Source organism: Oreochromis aureus, linkage group 6, assembly GCF_013358895.1.
Source record: "Oreochromis aureus strain Israel breed Guangdong linkage group 6, ZZ_aureus, whole genome shotgun sequence".
In the NCBI taxonomy this organism is placed as follows: domain Eukaryota; kingdom Metazoa; phylum Chordata; class Actinopteri; order Cichliformes; family Cichlidae; genus Oreochromis; species Oreochromis aureus.
In genome coordinates this window covers 4,628,951-4,644,123 of record NC_052947.1, presented here as the reverse complement: position 1 = coordinate 4,644,123, position 15,173 = coordinate 4,628,951, and the positions used below count along the sequence as shown (strand labels likewise).

The 15,173-nt window shown below is 41.8% G+C and overlaps 1 protein-coding gene across 3 annotated transcripts in view; it reads left to right on the top strand.

Annotated features, from left to right (window-relative positions):
* LOC116321227 (apoptosis-stimulating of p53 protein 2-like) overlaps positions 1–2,071 on the top strand; it is a 53,997-nt gene extending 51,926 nt beyond the window's left edge. For 2 of the 3 annotated variants that reach the window (XM_039613455.1, XM_039613454.1), the window contains 4 exons: positions 116–249; positions 447–613; positions 1,086–1,285; positions 1,668–2,071. In XM_039613455.1, coding sequence (XP_039469389.1) covers positions 116–249; positions 447–613; positions 1,086–1,285; positions 1,668–1,709 — 543 coding nt within the window. In that variant the 3' untranslated portion in view covers positions 1,710–2,071. Of the gene's footprint in view, positions 1–115; positions 366–446; positions 614–1,085; positions 1,286–1,667 lie in introns of those variants that run through there. The other variant, XR_005613408.1, reaches the window with a different exon arrangement.
* The last annotated feature ends 13,102 nt before the right edge of the window (positions 2,072–15,173 follow it).

Genomic DNA, 15,173 nt, shown 5'->3' with positions numbered 1-15,173 from the left:
GCTACACACTGCTATCCTTATTTTATAGATCCACTAAAAAGATTTATACTTGCAAAGTCCTGAATTGTTCTTTATCCCAGGGTATATGGTCAGTATGTTACTGTGTGTCTTTCAGGTGGATGACCCTAGTATGCCGAACGATGAGGGCATCACGGCTCTGCACAACGCAGTCTGTGCCGGCCACACCGAGATTGTCAAGTTTTTGGTTCAGTTTGGTGTCAATATTAATGCTGCCGACAGTGATGGCTGGTGAGCCTATGTAGGAAACAGTAGAAAACATGGGCAGTATAAAAGAGGGACTTAGCCATGGTGACACCTCCGGACATAACTTCCGGAAGTTATGTCTGTCTTTTACATTGTCTATGGTAGGAAGAAAACAAATTCATTTGACACAGCACCAGTCCTTATTAACTAACTACTCATTCTCCTTCTGTCTGTGTCTCCAGGACACCCCTTCACTGTGCTGCCTCCTGTAACAACGTTCAGGTCTGTAAGTTCCTTGTCGAGTCTGGAGCAGCTGTATTTGCCACAACATATAGTGACCTGCAGACAGCTGCTGACAAGTGCGAGGAGATGGAAGATGGCTATGCCCAGTGCTCCCAGTTCCTCTATGGTGAGACAAAACCTGTTAACATATTCACATAACATAAGGGAGTTCAGGGAGATAAGCCTCATAGTTCATAACAAATTTTCAAGGGGTTGAGGGTGTTCTGTAGCACCAAGAGTTTTACTGATGTATGTTGGGTGTCTGTACAGATTACATGCAAGTTTGGAATTTCCTTAATAATTCTTTAGGAGATTTAAAAGATTTTGGGTGCCATAAGGATCTTGTTATGATCTGCCTGGATTTTGATGACTGTTGCATAGGTTCATGCATTTTAAGGAGGTTTGGTTCAGACCAGTTCTATCAAGGAAGTAAATCAATGTTGTAAAAGTTTTCTAGACTTGTGAGGCTTGTGTAAGAGTTTCAGCAAATGGACTTACAGTAGTTTAAATATGTCTCAGGTTATTACATTTTCACATAAAAGTTTAAAGAATATCGGACAATGACTCATTAAACTTTTAACCTATTTTTGTCTTTTTAGGTGTCCAGGAGAAGATGGGTGTGATGAATCATGGTGTGGTGTATGCCCTGTGGGACTATGAGCCTCAGCGTGACGACGAGCTTTGCTTCAGTGAGGGTGACTGCATGACAGTGCTGAGACGGGAGGATGAGGTGGAAACGGAGTGGTGGTGGGCACGATGCGGTGACCATGAGGGATACATTCCCCGAAACCTTCTGGGGGTGAGCTGCCCATGCAAAATTTAGCAGAACTTGTATAAACATTTTAGACTGAAGCTACTCATAAGTAAATGTTCAGATTTCTGGGTTTAAGGTCCCATTACATCAGCATTTGAAACTTTCTTGTTAAAGTAAAAAAGCATCCCCGCAGAATATCAGAAAAATTTAATAAAGGATAAGACGGTATGATTTCCTGCTGTGCGGGAATTGAGCTGTCTAGTCTGCCAATCTGTTGCTACTTCAGGTTGGCCTTAAATCACGTTTTAATCAGATTTAAAAACTGCTTTGATAATCCTGTTACTCAACAGTCTTAAGTCTGACGTTTCAGTATTTAATGTTATCTTAATGGTGTTTTAATGAGAAATTCTCTATCTTTCATTCCTAGCTATATCTAAGGATCAAGCCCCGGCAAAGAAGCCTGGCCTAAAAGACGGCTTGTATCTCTTTCAGAGGACTGTTTCCATGAAAGAAGAGCATCGAGGGAATAAACCTCTGGGTTCTTATAGTAGAGAAAAAAATGTCAGATGTTGTTGAATTTTAAAAAATAAATGCAAAAAAGGAAAAGTTTCATGATTTTTCATTGAATGTGAAAAGGATTTAGCCCCAACTTGATTGCTCAGGGGCTTTTTTCCATATTTATCACACTTAAACATTTCAGATTTCATGGTTCCAAATTATATCTGCATTTTGTTAACTTTTGTCTGTTTTTGTTTTATACCTTGTGAAGCACTTTGTGATCTTTTATCTAGAAATGTGCTATATAAATAAAATTTTACTTACTTACTTATAGCAAGTCGTCCATGTCTTCAAGCAGCAAAACAGCCATATTACCACCACCATGTTTGACTGTTGATATGGTGTTATATGAAATGCTGCATTAGTTTTACAACAGATGTAATAGGACTAGGTAATAGATTTTTTTAAAAATGCAATTCTTTTCTTGGCAGTTCGCATTTGTGCATAATCCATTTGTGCATAGTGGCTCTCACAATCCTTTGCTGGAGTCCCAGTGCTTTAGAGATGGCTTTGTAATCCAATCCAATCTAGTCAATTACTTTTTCTCAGCTGATTTTTTGTTATATCAAGGCATGATGTTTTACTATTTGAGATATTTGAGCTTATTTCACTTTGTCAGACAGGTTCTATTTGATTCAAAGGTCTGGTAGTAATCAGAGTGTGGCCAGTAAAAATGAATTCAACTATTCATAAAATTTGGTTAATCACACTTAATATGTAATTTAATGAAAGGAAGGGGGATCACCTTTCACACATGGCATTCTGTCGGGACAAGCAATTCCTTTGCTTGTCAAAAACCACAATTACTTGTCAAGCACTGCAGGAAGCAGTGCTTGGCTTGTCAAATCTAAAAATAGACATAAATAAAATTAAAAAGCACCAAATTGATCTCTGTCCTTTCATCTGAGACACCGCTGTCATAAACCTCCTTGCCTCTCGGTCAATATATCCATCTATCCAGCAATCTTGTGGCTGCAATCGGATACTGTCGCTAAAAGCTGTGCTTATTTCAGTCTCACAGAAAACAGAATATTTAAAAAGTATAACTGCAGCCGCAGCTATATAACTCTTTTGATCTCCCACTCCCTTATCCCGTCATTCGTGAACAAGACGCCAAGATATTTAAACGCCTCCACTTGACCTCCCTGACCTGGAGTCGACATTCCACCCTTTTCTGGCTGAGGACCATGGCCTCAGATATAGAGGTGCTGATTCTCATTCCCACCGCTTCACACAAGACTGTGCACCGTTCCAGTGTCAGCTGGAGGCCATTACCCGATCCTGTGGGTGGGGGGCCTGCAGGAGGATGAGCCCTGGGCCCCATGGACTAAAGCCCGGACACCAGACGTTCACCCTTGGGCATCCTTCCAGGGCCTGGCGACAGGGCGGGGCCCTGGTAACCCTATCTCGGGCAGGGTGAACTGTTCCCTTGATGTTCTGCTCATAGGGGTCTTCTGAATCGCTCTTTGTCTGGTCCCTTACCCAGGACCAGTTTGTCATGGGAGACCCTACCAGTGGTTAAAAGCCCCCAACAACATAGCCCCTGGGATCCCTGGGACACACAAACCCCTCCACCATGATAAAGTAGCGATTCGCGGAGGGGAATTTTCTATAGAATAATTATTTTTATTTTGATATTTCTAATAACAGTTTTATGTCCATTAGGGGTTTTTTTCTGTCTGTGTTTTAATATTATACAGCTCTTCAGCCAGGAAAAAGTGCAGAAACACGAGGATGTCCATGTAGAGTGCAGCACAAATGGTGTTTTAAGCTGATGCAGTGTATCTTGTATGATTTCTGCTTGTAAAAGTCACCGCATGCCACTTCTTTTCACATAGAGCAAGGTAAGTTTGGATCAGTTTTTTCCCTTGATAATTTAAATCATCTTTATTTTTTGAGTTATCTTTAGTGTAATAATTATCTAAAACATTTAGGGGGAGAAATATGCAAAAATCCAGAAATCAAGAGAAATAAAGAAATCAAGCATACATTATATGCTTAATGTGTAATTTGACCAAAAAGAATGTAACAAAAAATAATTCAGTTCAGAAACAGAAGCCTCCTTTACTGAAAGAGTTCAGTTAATTCTATTTAACAGTAATGGTTGAGATAAAGAACTACTCAGAGGAAAAAAGTGCTTGAAGTGTTACAAAGGCTGGAAACTGGATGTTCATTGCTGAAGTAAATGAGAGATCACTACAAACTCTTGATTTTCCTAGGGGTTTGACTAAATTTGCATTGTATCAGTTTTCCATTCTAGTACATTACAGTCAAATTTCTTGTTGCTCTCCGACAGACACTATGGGTATTATGAATAATGTAGTGGCAACATTACTGTCTTTGGAACAAGGGGGTTTGAATCCTGGCCAGGGCATGTGCATCCAGTAATGATCCTCAGGCTACCCAAGCCTATCTCGGAGTAGGAGTGAGAGATGATAAAAGCCATACCTAAGCCAGCCAACCCAATAAGTGAGGTGTAAACATACACGGCAGACCCAGTGGCATTTTGATACTTTTTATTGATACTTTGACGGTTGCTGTCCACAATACACACAGAGCTGCAGCTCTCCCGCTGCCAGCTCAACATAACAACCACAACAACCACAAACACATGACCCATTACAATATTTAAGTCGGCGGGGAATGATTGCGGATGCCATGCAGGTGCGTCAGCCTTCCTTGCACAGCACCGCAAGCCACGCCCCGCCACATGAGGTTATATGAAACACATATGTAGAAAGCCAAAATCAATACTGACCAATTCAATTCAATTTTACTCTAATTATACAGCGCCAAATCACAAGAACAGTCGCCTCAAGGTGCTTTATATTGTAAGATAGACCCTACGAGGGCCATGTGACACATCAAACTTATTGGTAATGTCACAAGAAAAACAATGGTGTGCTTGGTTTCAACGTAACTTTATTCTTTCATGAGTTATTTACAAGTTTCTGACCACTTATAAAATGTGTTCAATGTGCTGCCCATTGTGTTGGATTGTCAATGCAACCCTCTTCTCCCACTCTTCACACACTGATAGCAACACCGCAGGAGAAATGCCAGCACAGGCATCCAGTATCCGTAGTTTCAGGTGCTGCACATCTCGTATCTTCACACCATAGACAATTGCCTTCAGATGAACCCAAAGATAAAAGTCTAAGGGGGTCAGATCGGGAGACCTTGGGGGCCATTCAACTGGCCCACGACGACCAATCCACTTTCCAGGAAACTGTTCATCTAGGAATGCTCGGACCTGGCACCCATAATGTGGTGGCGCACCATCTTACTGGAAAAACTCAGGGAACGTGCCAGCTTCAGTGCATAAAGAAGGAAACACATCATCATGTAGCAATTTCAAATATCCAGTGGCCTTGAGGTTTCCATTGATGAAGAATGGACCCACTATCGTTGTACCCCATATACCACACCAAACCATCACTTTTGTCGTTCCAACAGTCTTGGAGGGATCCATCCAATGTGGGTTAGTGTCAGACCAATAGCGGTGGTTTTGTTTGTTAACTTCACCATTCACATAAAAGTTTGCCTCATCACTGAACAAAATCTTCTGCGTGAACTGAGGGTCCTGTTCCAATTTTTGTTTTGCCCATTCTGCAAATTCTGTGCGCCGATCTGGGTCATCCTCGTTGAGATGCTGCAGTAGCTGGAGTTTGTAAGGGTGCCATTTGTGAGTAGCTAATATCCGCCGAAGGGATGTTCGACTAATGCCACTCTCCAGTGACATGCGGCAAGTGCTACGCTGTGGGCTCTTGCTGAATGAAGCTAGGACAGCCACTGATGTTTCTTCATTAGTGACAGTTTTCTTGTGTCCACATTTTGGCAAATCCAACACTGAACCAGTTTCACGAAACTTAGCAAGCAGTTTGCTAACTGTAGCATGGGAGATGGGTGGTCTCGTAGGGTGTCTTGCATTGAAATCTGCTGCAATGACCCGGTTACTGCGTTCACCAGAAATCAACACAATTTCGATCCGCTCCTCACGTGTTAACCTCTTCGACATGTCAATGGCTGTGAACAAAGAGAAACTTGTAAATAACTCATGAAAGAATAAAGTTACGTTGAAACCAAGCACACCATTGTTTTTCTTGTGACATTACCAATAAGTTTGATGTGTCACAAGGCCCTCTTCCTATTGAAAAAACAAAAGCTGTATCCAAGATGGCCGACTTCTAAATGGCCACCATGGTCACCACCCATCTTGAGGAGCTTGCCCCCTCACATATACTAATGTGCCACAAACAGGACTTTAATATCACCAACCATTCCCATTTTATTACGGTGTATCCATATAAATGGCCCACCCTGTACTAGTCACAAACACCCTGTAACAATAAGACTTGTTGATTACACATAGATGATTTAACTGCATTAGGAGCATTTCATATTCTTTAGCGCTCTGAAACACACAGAGGCTAATAGTTTTTAAACAGAATACCACAAACAACAGGTATTCCTTTAGAAATAAACTGTGATACTTCTAAAAAAACAAAAAAAACCCACATATTCTTTTCCTCATCACTAGCCATTTCACCATTTTATTTAAATATCTGAATTTTCGGAATGATGATCCAAGCGGGACACAGAGGCTGCTAGTTTTAACGCACCAGAATGCAAATATAAATAAAAGCCTGACTATCCTGACAGCCTAGCTGCAGCGACACCTTTCTTTCACACGGATGCCTGGATGTGCGTTGGAGCTGCCTTTGCTACCCGCACACAGCGTTTCTGACCTACGGGCGCTGCTTATACAACAGAGAAAAGCAACATTACAGCATGTTTCTCTGCTCCAAGACATCGGTGGGCCTTTCACACGGTAAGCATGTCTGTTATACCCAGTGCATAAATGTCTGTATGTCAGTGCTGATTATTCAAACCCTGTTTAAAATGTGACACATATGTTGTCCGAAAACAAATCCTCTAAATTTGCAAAGTTACTGATTTAAAAATATATTTTCGAATTTTTAGTTGCATGACAAACATACGATAGACTCTTGAGCGTATTTATTTATATAGCTACATTCACAATGGTACAACCATGCTAAATAAAAGATGCCCAAGCACCAAAGCACTCTAATGCAAGCCTCTAAACTGTATGTTTGATAAGTGCATAAACTGGACCTCTACCTCTACAGCTGAAAACAGTTTGTATCCGCACTCTGAGGGTCTGCTGAATTGTTTTTAATATGGCACTTTTTGACGAACTGCAGATGATGAATTCCTCTTTATTGGACATAGTGTCCTTAAGCTATTGTTGCTCATACTTACTGAGTTCCCTAGCTACTTCTTTACTATGTCAGTAAACTTTTTGAAAAGGAAGGTGTTGTAGATTTATAGAAACATCCTAATTGAAGCAAAGGCAAAAAATTGGAATGAATTTTATGTGACTGTTCATATTAAAGCCAACAACAAGTGAAAATCCAAAACCGACTCCAATCCTTTGTATTAATGATCTCTCTCTCTCTCTCTCTCTCTCTCGCTCTCTGTGTGTGTGTGTGAGTGTGCGTGCCCTCACAGAAGGAAGGTCACAGCAGGAGCTTTTTCAAACGCATTTCCAATCATTTTTTACAAGAAGTGTAGCTCATACAATGGTATAAATGTATTATTTGCGATACTTTATAAATATGAAACTCTAAAGATTTTGAGTTCATGCACATTGTGAAACAAGAATCTAAATATTTTGTGTCACAATGATTTCTAAAAAAGCATGTTGTTTATGGGCATAATGTAACAAATCTTTTGCGGGCCCTATTAATGATCAATGGTAATTGAAGAGGAAGCTGAACCCTGGCTCTGGACATTTTCATGACAAGTGACAGCGCAGACATCTACTAATGAGAGAACATGTTTTATCATCATAAACACTCTGATATGAAGCATCGTTAAAGTGTCACTTCAGTAATGTTGACTCATGTTTTTAATAGATGACTTTAAAACACTAAACTCTAATTTCTGTGGTTTATTTTAAGTTTACAGAATATAACATGTGGTAAGACGATGAGTTTTACTTCTCACAGGTCGTGTTATGTGTATCTATTTATCATGTATGCTACTTTGCTCTGTGGACTGTAAAATGTTTCATTGTGTTCATGAAATAAACCAGACTTTCACCGTCTGCATCTTTTACTGTTTTTCTGCTTTTGTTCACTCCAAGTTTGACAAACCCACAGATATCCAGAGTTAACTTGCTAACAATGTGGAGCAGTCTCAGTGTATTTAGCTGCTTTTTCCCTAAACACAACCAACTGAGAGAAACGCTTGTAGTCCTCACTTTGGTCATTTTGAACGCTGAAGGAGATTTGTTCCATAGACACCTTATACTAGTGTTTCCTGCACTTAATCCATCACTACTATGTTCTATTAAAATTCAGATTCCTTTTATAATTTGCAGTGAAATTTGTTAAACCGTTGCTTAATGTGACAGAAGTACACATCACTCTTTACTAACACATTTGTAGATAAGTTTATTGCTGAACCACACAGCTAGCAGTCTCACACACTCTTTAGATTTTTGAAGTTTTGTGTGTAATGGTTTAGTCTATCAAACCTTACCCTTTTCTCCCCAGTATCACAACAGTCTGACTCCCAAAGTACGGATCAGTAAACAACCAATGATTCTAAAGCCAGAACAGAAAGATACAGTTGGAAGATGCATGATTGCGTTTTTATGATGCATAGTAAAACTACCCCCTCTTCTTCTTCTCTGTGTTGTTGTTGTTCTTGTGTGTGTGTGTGTGTGTGTGTGTGTGTGTGTGTGTGTGTGTGTGTGTGTGTGTGTGTGTATGCCTTAGAAGTCAAATAATACATTAGCCACACTTAAAAAAACAAAAAAGATTTGAATTTCATTTAGAACTGAGATTCTAAGTTGTAAGCAGAAATCTTATGCTCAGCCACAAACATGTTTCCCCACTTTCACAATGCTGAGGTGTCAAATCCACAACCCCCAACAAATGGTTTGTTACACGCGGGTGTGAAGGGCAAGCTTTACTTACACAGCCTCACACACAGTAGATTTTTAAAGTTTTTGGGTACAGTGGTTTAGCCACAGATGCAACTTCCACTTTTGATAAAGACCACTCCACCTGTTTATTCACTCCTCTCAGTTTTGATATTCGTACGGTGTCGCCAACATTAAATTTAAAATGCACGTTCCTCTGAGGTTTGGTTTTGTACAGGGTGTTAAAGACCAGCTTCTCATTATCCTTATTTACCTCAGCCGGAGCCATTTGGATAGACCTGTGATAAGCATTATTACATGCCTGAGTGAGCTCGGGGATGGCATGTACATATCTCCTTGAGTTGACGGATGTTAAGTACTTCCACATTCTACCCTTGAAGCTGCGGTTGAATCTTTCAACAATACTAGATTTAACCTCACTAGCTGTTGAGAAATGTTTGATGTTATATCGCTTCATTAGCTGTTTAAAGGTTGTATTATAAAACTCTTTGCCTTCATCTGTTTGTAGTTTCACAGGGATCCTTCCCTCAGCAAGTATATCCTCAAATGCGGCTGCTACGGCTGGGCCTGTCTTGGTTGTGAGCAGTGATGGGAATAACGGCGTTACTAACGGCGTTACTTTTTTCAGTAACGAGTAATCTAACTAATTACTATTCCTATCGTTACAACGCCGTTACAGTTACTAACAAGGAAACGCGGTCCGTTACTATTTTTCAACAAACAGACGGTTGAAGCTGTGTTCAGCTTACCGTATCTTATATCAGCTGCACGGAAGTAGCTGACTACGTAAGTAATCTGGACGCTACAGCTTTAAGCAGCTGCGCGCTCCCGCGGAGGGCAATCACGATCACTGTCTAGCACAACACCTGGAGCTAAGGGGGCAAAACAGTCGCATGAGTGCTGCTGTTTGACTGAGGAAGAATAAATCTGTGAAGGTTCTCAGTCATCCAGGTCATCATAGTCAAAGGAGTTTGCAAAGAAAAGCGTCTGGACCTCTTTGAGTTGCTTGAAGACGTTTCACCTCTCATCCGAGAAGCTTCTTCAGTTCTAAGGTCAAATGGCCGAGTCCCAGATTTAAACCCAGTGGGAGTATCCCCAAGGAGGGACAAAGGACCCCTGGTGATCCTCTAATCACATGCGCCAAGGTGTGAAAGTGGGTGTGGGACCTAATCAGCCAGGGTTTCGGGTGAGCTCATTGTGAAACCTGGCCCCACCCTATCATGTGATTTCCTGAGGTCAGATGGCCCAGGATGTGAGTGGGCGTTAAGGCGTCTGGGGAGGGAACTCAAAACTGGATTATAGATGGCAGACAGTTGGTGTCGTAAACCACCGCCTCTGTTCAAAGATGGTCGCTCACAGTGGACATAGATGGCCTCTTTCACTCCTCTTTCAAACCATCTGTCCTCTCTGTCCAATATGTGAACATTGGCATCCTCGAAAAGAGTGACCTTTATCCTTAAGATGCAGGTGGACTGCTGAGTCTTGTCCTGTGGAGGTGGCTCTTCTATGTTGTGCCATGCGCTTGTGAAGTGGCTGTTTGGTCTCTCCAATGTAGAGGTCCGGGCATTCCTCACTGCACTGTACAGCATACACCACGTTGTTCAGTCTGTGTTTTGGAGTTTTGTCTTTCGGGTGAACCAGTTTGTGTCTGAGTGTGTTGCTGGGTCTGAAGTACACTGGGATGTCATGCTTGGAGAAAACTCTCCTGAGTTTCTCTGATACACCGGCTACATAGGGGATGACAACGTTGTTGCGTCTGTCTTTCTTATCCTCCCTCGCTGGTGTCTGATCTTCTTTTCTGTGCCTTTTGCTGACTTTATGAACGCCCAGTTAGGATAACCACATGTTTTCAGTGCTTCCTTTACATGTGTGTGTTCCTTCTTTTCCCTTCAGGCTTAGAGGAACAAGTTCTGCCCGGTGGTGTAGGGTCCTAATTACTCCAAGTTTGTGTTCCAGAGGGTGATGGGAGTCAAAGAGGAGATACTGGTCCGTGTGTGTGGGCTTCTGGTAAACTTCAATGTTGAGGTTGCCATTCTCTTCAATGTGCAGCGCAGTCCAGGAAAGGCAAACAGTTGTCCTTAGTGTCTTCCCTGGTGAACTTGATGTTTTTATCCACTGCGTTAATGTGCGCAGTGAAGGATTCCACTTCTTGATTCCACTTCCACTTCTTGTGTCTACAATAGGTGACACAGGGTGTCACCTATTGTAGCCAACCTTTACATGGAGGAAGTGGAAAGAAAGGCTCTTGGCTCTTTTAAAGGGAGAGTACCCAGCCACTGGTACAGATATGTGGACGACACCTGGGTCAAAATCAAGACACAAGAAGTGGAATCCTTCACTGCGCATTATTAACGCAGTGGATAAAAACATCAAGTTCACCAGGGAAGACACTAAGGACAACTGTTTGCCTTTCCTGGACTGCGCTGTGCACATTGAAGAGAATGGCAACCTCAACATTGAAGTTTACCAGAAGCCCACACACACGGACCAGTATCTCCTCTTTGACTCCCATCACCCTCTGGAACACAAACTTGGAGTAATTAGGACCCTACACCACCGGGCAGAACTTGTTCCTCTAAGCCTGAAGGGAAAAAGAAGGAACACACACATGTAAAGGAAGCACTGAAAACATGTGGTTATCCTAACTGGGCGTTCATAAAGTCAGCAAAAAGGCACAGAAAAGAAGATCAGACACCAGCGAGGGAGGATAAGAAAGACAGACGCAACAACGTTGTCATCCCCCTATGTAGCCGGTGTATCAGAGAAACTCAGGAGAGTTTTCTCCAAGCATGACATCCCAGTGTACTTCAGACCCAGCAACACACTCAGACACAAACTGGTTCACCCGAAAGACAAAACTCCAAAACACAGACTGAACAACGTGGTGGTGCTGCTGTCAGTGCAGTGAGGAATGCCCGGACCTCTACATTGAGAGACCAAACAGCCACTTCACAAGCGCATGGCACAACATAGAAGAGCCACCTCCACAGGACAAGACTCAGCAGTCCACCTGCATCTTAAGGATAAAGGTCACTCTTTTCGAGGATGCCAATGTTCACATATTGGACAGAGAGGACAGATGGTTTGAAAGAGGAGTGAAAGAGGCCATCTATGTCCACTGTGAGCGACCATCTTTGAACAGAGGCGGTGGTTTACGACACCAACTGTCTGCCATCTATAATCCAGTTTTGAGTTCCCTCCCCAGACGCCTTAACGCCCACTCACATCCTGGGCCATCTGACCTCAGGAAATCACATGATAGGGTGGGGCCAGGTTTCACAATGAGCTCACCCAAACCCTGGCTGATTAGGTCCCACACCCACTTTCACACCTTGGCGCATGTGATTAGAGGATCACCAGGGGTCCTTTGTCCTCCTTGGGGGATACTCCCACTGGGTTTAAATCTGGGACTCGCCATTTGACCTTAGAACTGAAGAAGCTTCTCGGATGAGAGGTGAAACGTCTTCAAGCAACTCAAAGAAGTCCAGACGCTTTTCTTTGCAAACTCCTTTGACGAGGAAGAATAAAGTAGTCGTGGTAAGCCAATCACATGACCACTTAAAGACGAAGCAACACGGTGATATATACCAGTTTATAAATTGTGTTGATAGACCACGTAAAACCAGAGTCATGATAAACAATATATACGCGGCGTTTTTTCCTCAATAGTTTCGCCACGTTAGCGCTAGCAAGCACTCTGCTTATGAGCAAAAGAACAAAAAACAGGGGAAGTTTCAGGAGTGACAGAGAGAGAGAGAGAGAGCAGAAAAAGAGAGAGCGAGTTTTGAGATGTGAGATTTGTGACGTTTAGCGTGTTTGGGGTGTGTAGTTAATGTGTTGTCTTGTGTAGTTAGTGTGCAGTGTTGTGGATAGTTTTGTGTTGTGTGTCAGAACAATGAGGAGACTGCTGTCTCCAGGTAGAAACAGGAGTGATACACCTGCTGCTGTCAGACTTGCAGGTATCAGGCTGTGATATTCTCCTTTATAGTGGACAGAAATTATTTTTTTGGAGTGGCACAAATAATTTGTGTGGCATCTTATTGAATGCAGAACAGCTGATTGTTCTGTAAATAGTTTGAAATGGTTATTTAAAAAAAAGGGTAAAAGGTAGAAAACTTTGTTGTTTGCAAAACTTGTGCATAGGATTTTAAAATTGACAATTAATATTTGCATTTGAAGTTATGAAATATGATTCATTAAACATATTTGTGGTTGTTACAGTAAAAATATAACTTTTTCTACTCTGATTTTATGTTGTTTGTCTGATTTTAGATCAATTGTGTTAATACAGTATGTCAAAATGAAAACATAACTGTAAATTCAGGTTGTGCTAAAAAGAATGATACCAAACAAGGCAAAGTAAATAGTTTTTAAAGGTAAAATGTGGAGGGAAAATCAAAAGTAGTAAAAAATGGCCAATTATACCCTGGACTCCAGAGGGTTAAACGTTTTTTTTTTAAAGTAACACAATAGTTACTTTTCAACTAATTAATTACTTTTAGAATACTGTAACTCAGTTACTAACTCAGTTACTTTTTTGAAGTAGTAACTAGTAACTATAATTGAATTACTTTTTCAAAGTAACTTGCCCAACACTGGTTGTGAGACATCTAACCCATGCATATTTTGAGAATACACCTATACATGTTAGTAGGTATCTAACATTATCATTATCTGTCATGTATTCAGACATATCAACCAGATCGGCTTGAAACTGTTTGTCGATTCCATTAACCAATACCCTATTTCTGGGAAAGTGGATCCTAACTGGTTTATGGAGTGTGTAAGTGTCATCTCGTTCTAAATAATGTTTGACCTGAGATAATGAGGGTTTTACACCTGTTGCCTCGGCGGTAGCTATACGGAGCTTATTTAAACTGGCCAAACCAGCAGGGTGGGCCGGATCATGATAAATTTTATACAAGGTGTTTTCCATGATGCACACAAGACAAAAATGACAAAGATGTTGGTGTTAACATGTCTTTTTATTTCATTCACACAGACAATGAATACTGAACAGCATACATTAAACCAGGTGTCTCCCAACCCAGTTTTACCAATCATGCGAAGCATGGCTGGTTTAACACGACGGGCATAACAACTTGCTTCTAGCAGCTGTGCAATATTGTCGTTAATTGCGCATACTATATGTTGTAATGATCTCAGTTCAGTCATGGTGTGTTCAGCAATCCTGCTGAATTGTGTTCCAGTCCCATCGACTGTGTACGAGCGTACAAACAGGCGAATGGCAGGGATGAATCAGTCTGTCTTGAGCCTTATCATCACATCGTCATAGTAGGTGTCAAAGAAATACTCGGACAATTTGTGCAAGCAACTGTGTTGCACCTGACTGGGTTGAGCTGTTTGACATCCGTAGCATGTATCCTGTAGAAAGTCAATTAGCGCCAACATCACCAGGTGGTGGGTTGCAAGCTTGATGTCGATTATGGTTTCCTCACACAGCCCCGATCCTGTAGGATCCTGCAGCAGCTGTGGAGTGGGGGGGAGGAGGTGGTGGGGTCTGGATTAACAGCGATGGGGGCGGGGAGTCTGGTGTGTCTGTGAGGTCCCACAGTTGCATGTCTCCCTCTGAAAAAATGAGAACAATAAAAAAAAAAAAAAAGTTATATTTTGTTGCATAGATACATAGACACACACACACACACACACACACACACACTCTTAACCTACCATTTGGTTTATTTAGTTGTCGGACGGCCTTATGATTTTAGGTTTGCACAGGGTAGAAGGCAAGCCAGTCTTCGGGCAAGTCGCAAAATCATCAAAAACAAGGCGTTTTCTAATACCCTCGTACGCAGTGTTGAGACTCTCTCTCTTGATGGTGTCGTCAACCTGGCTAAACATACGCAGCATAGCTCTCCAGTCGCACCACTGTACAAAAAACATATCCTTAAACCATGTAGTGCGCTCTTCTATGCTCAGAGGGTAAGGATTTAACCTCCAGTTTTCAACCCCTCTGGCAGCTATAAAACTTTCCCTGTCATCACATACACTGAGAAAAATAAAGTCATCGGGGCTACGGTTAAAACGATCAGCCTCGACCCTGTAAAGCTCTGGGCCTGTTGGACTGTTCCACTGGGAAACATACACCATCTCTGGGAAGCCCACATTGTCCAAGTCCGCACAAACAACAGTGCGAAAGAGTTTCCAGTTTCTAGTAGACATGCGTTGTGACTCCCCCCAAAAGACTCCTTCACCACAATCTACACAAAGTCTAACTGCTCCATTGGTATATTTAATGGTATACACATACCCATTACTGCCTCGATATTCTAACTTAAATTCAGTCCCATCTACGACGTTTTCACAGCGTTGCTTTTTGCGATGAGGGCCCCGGCATACGCCTGTAGACGTACCTAGAGTGGCTGTGGCTTGGGCGAT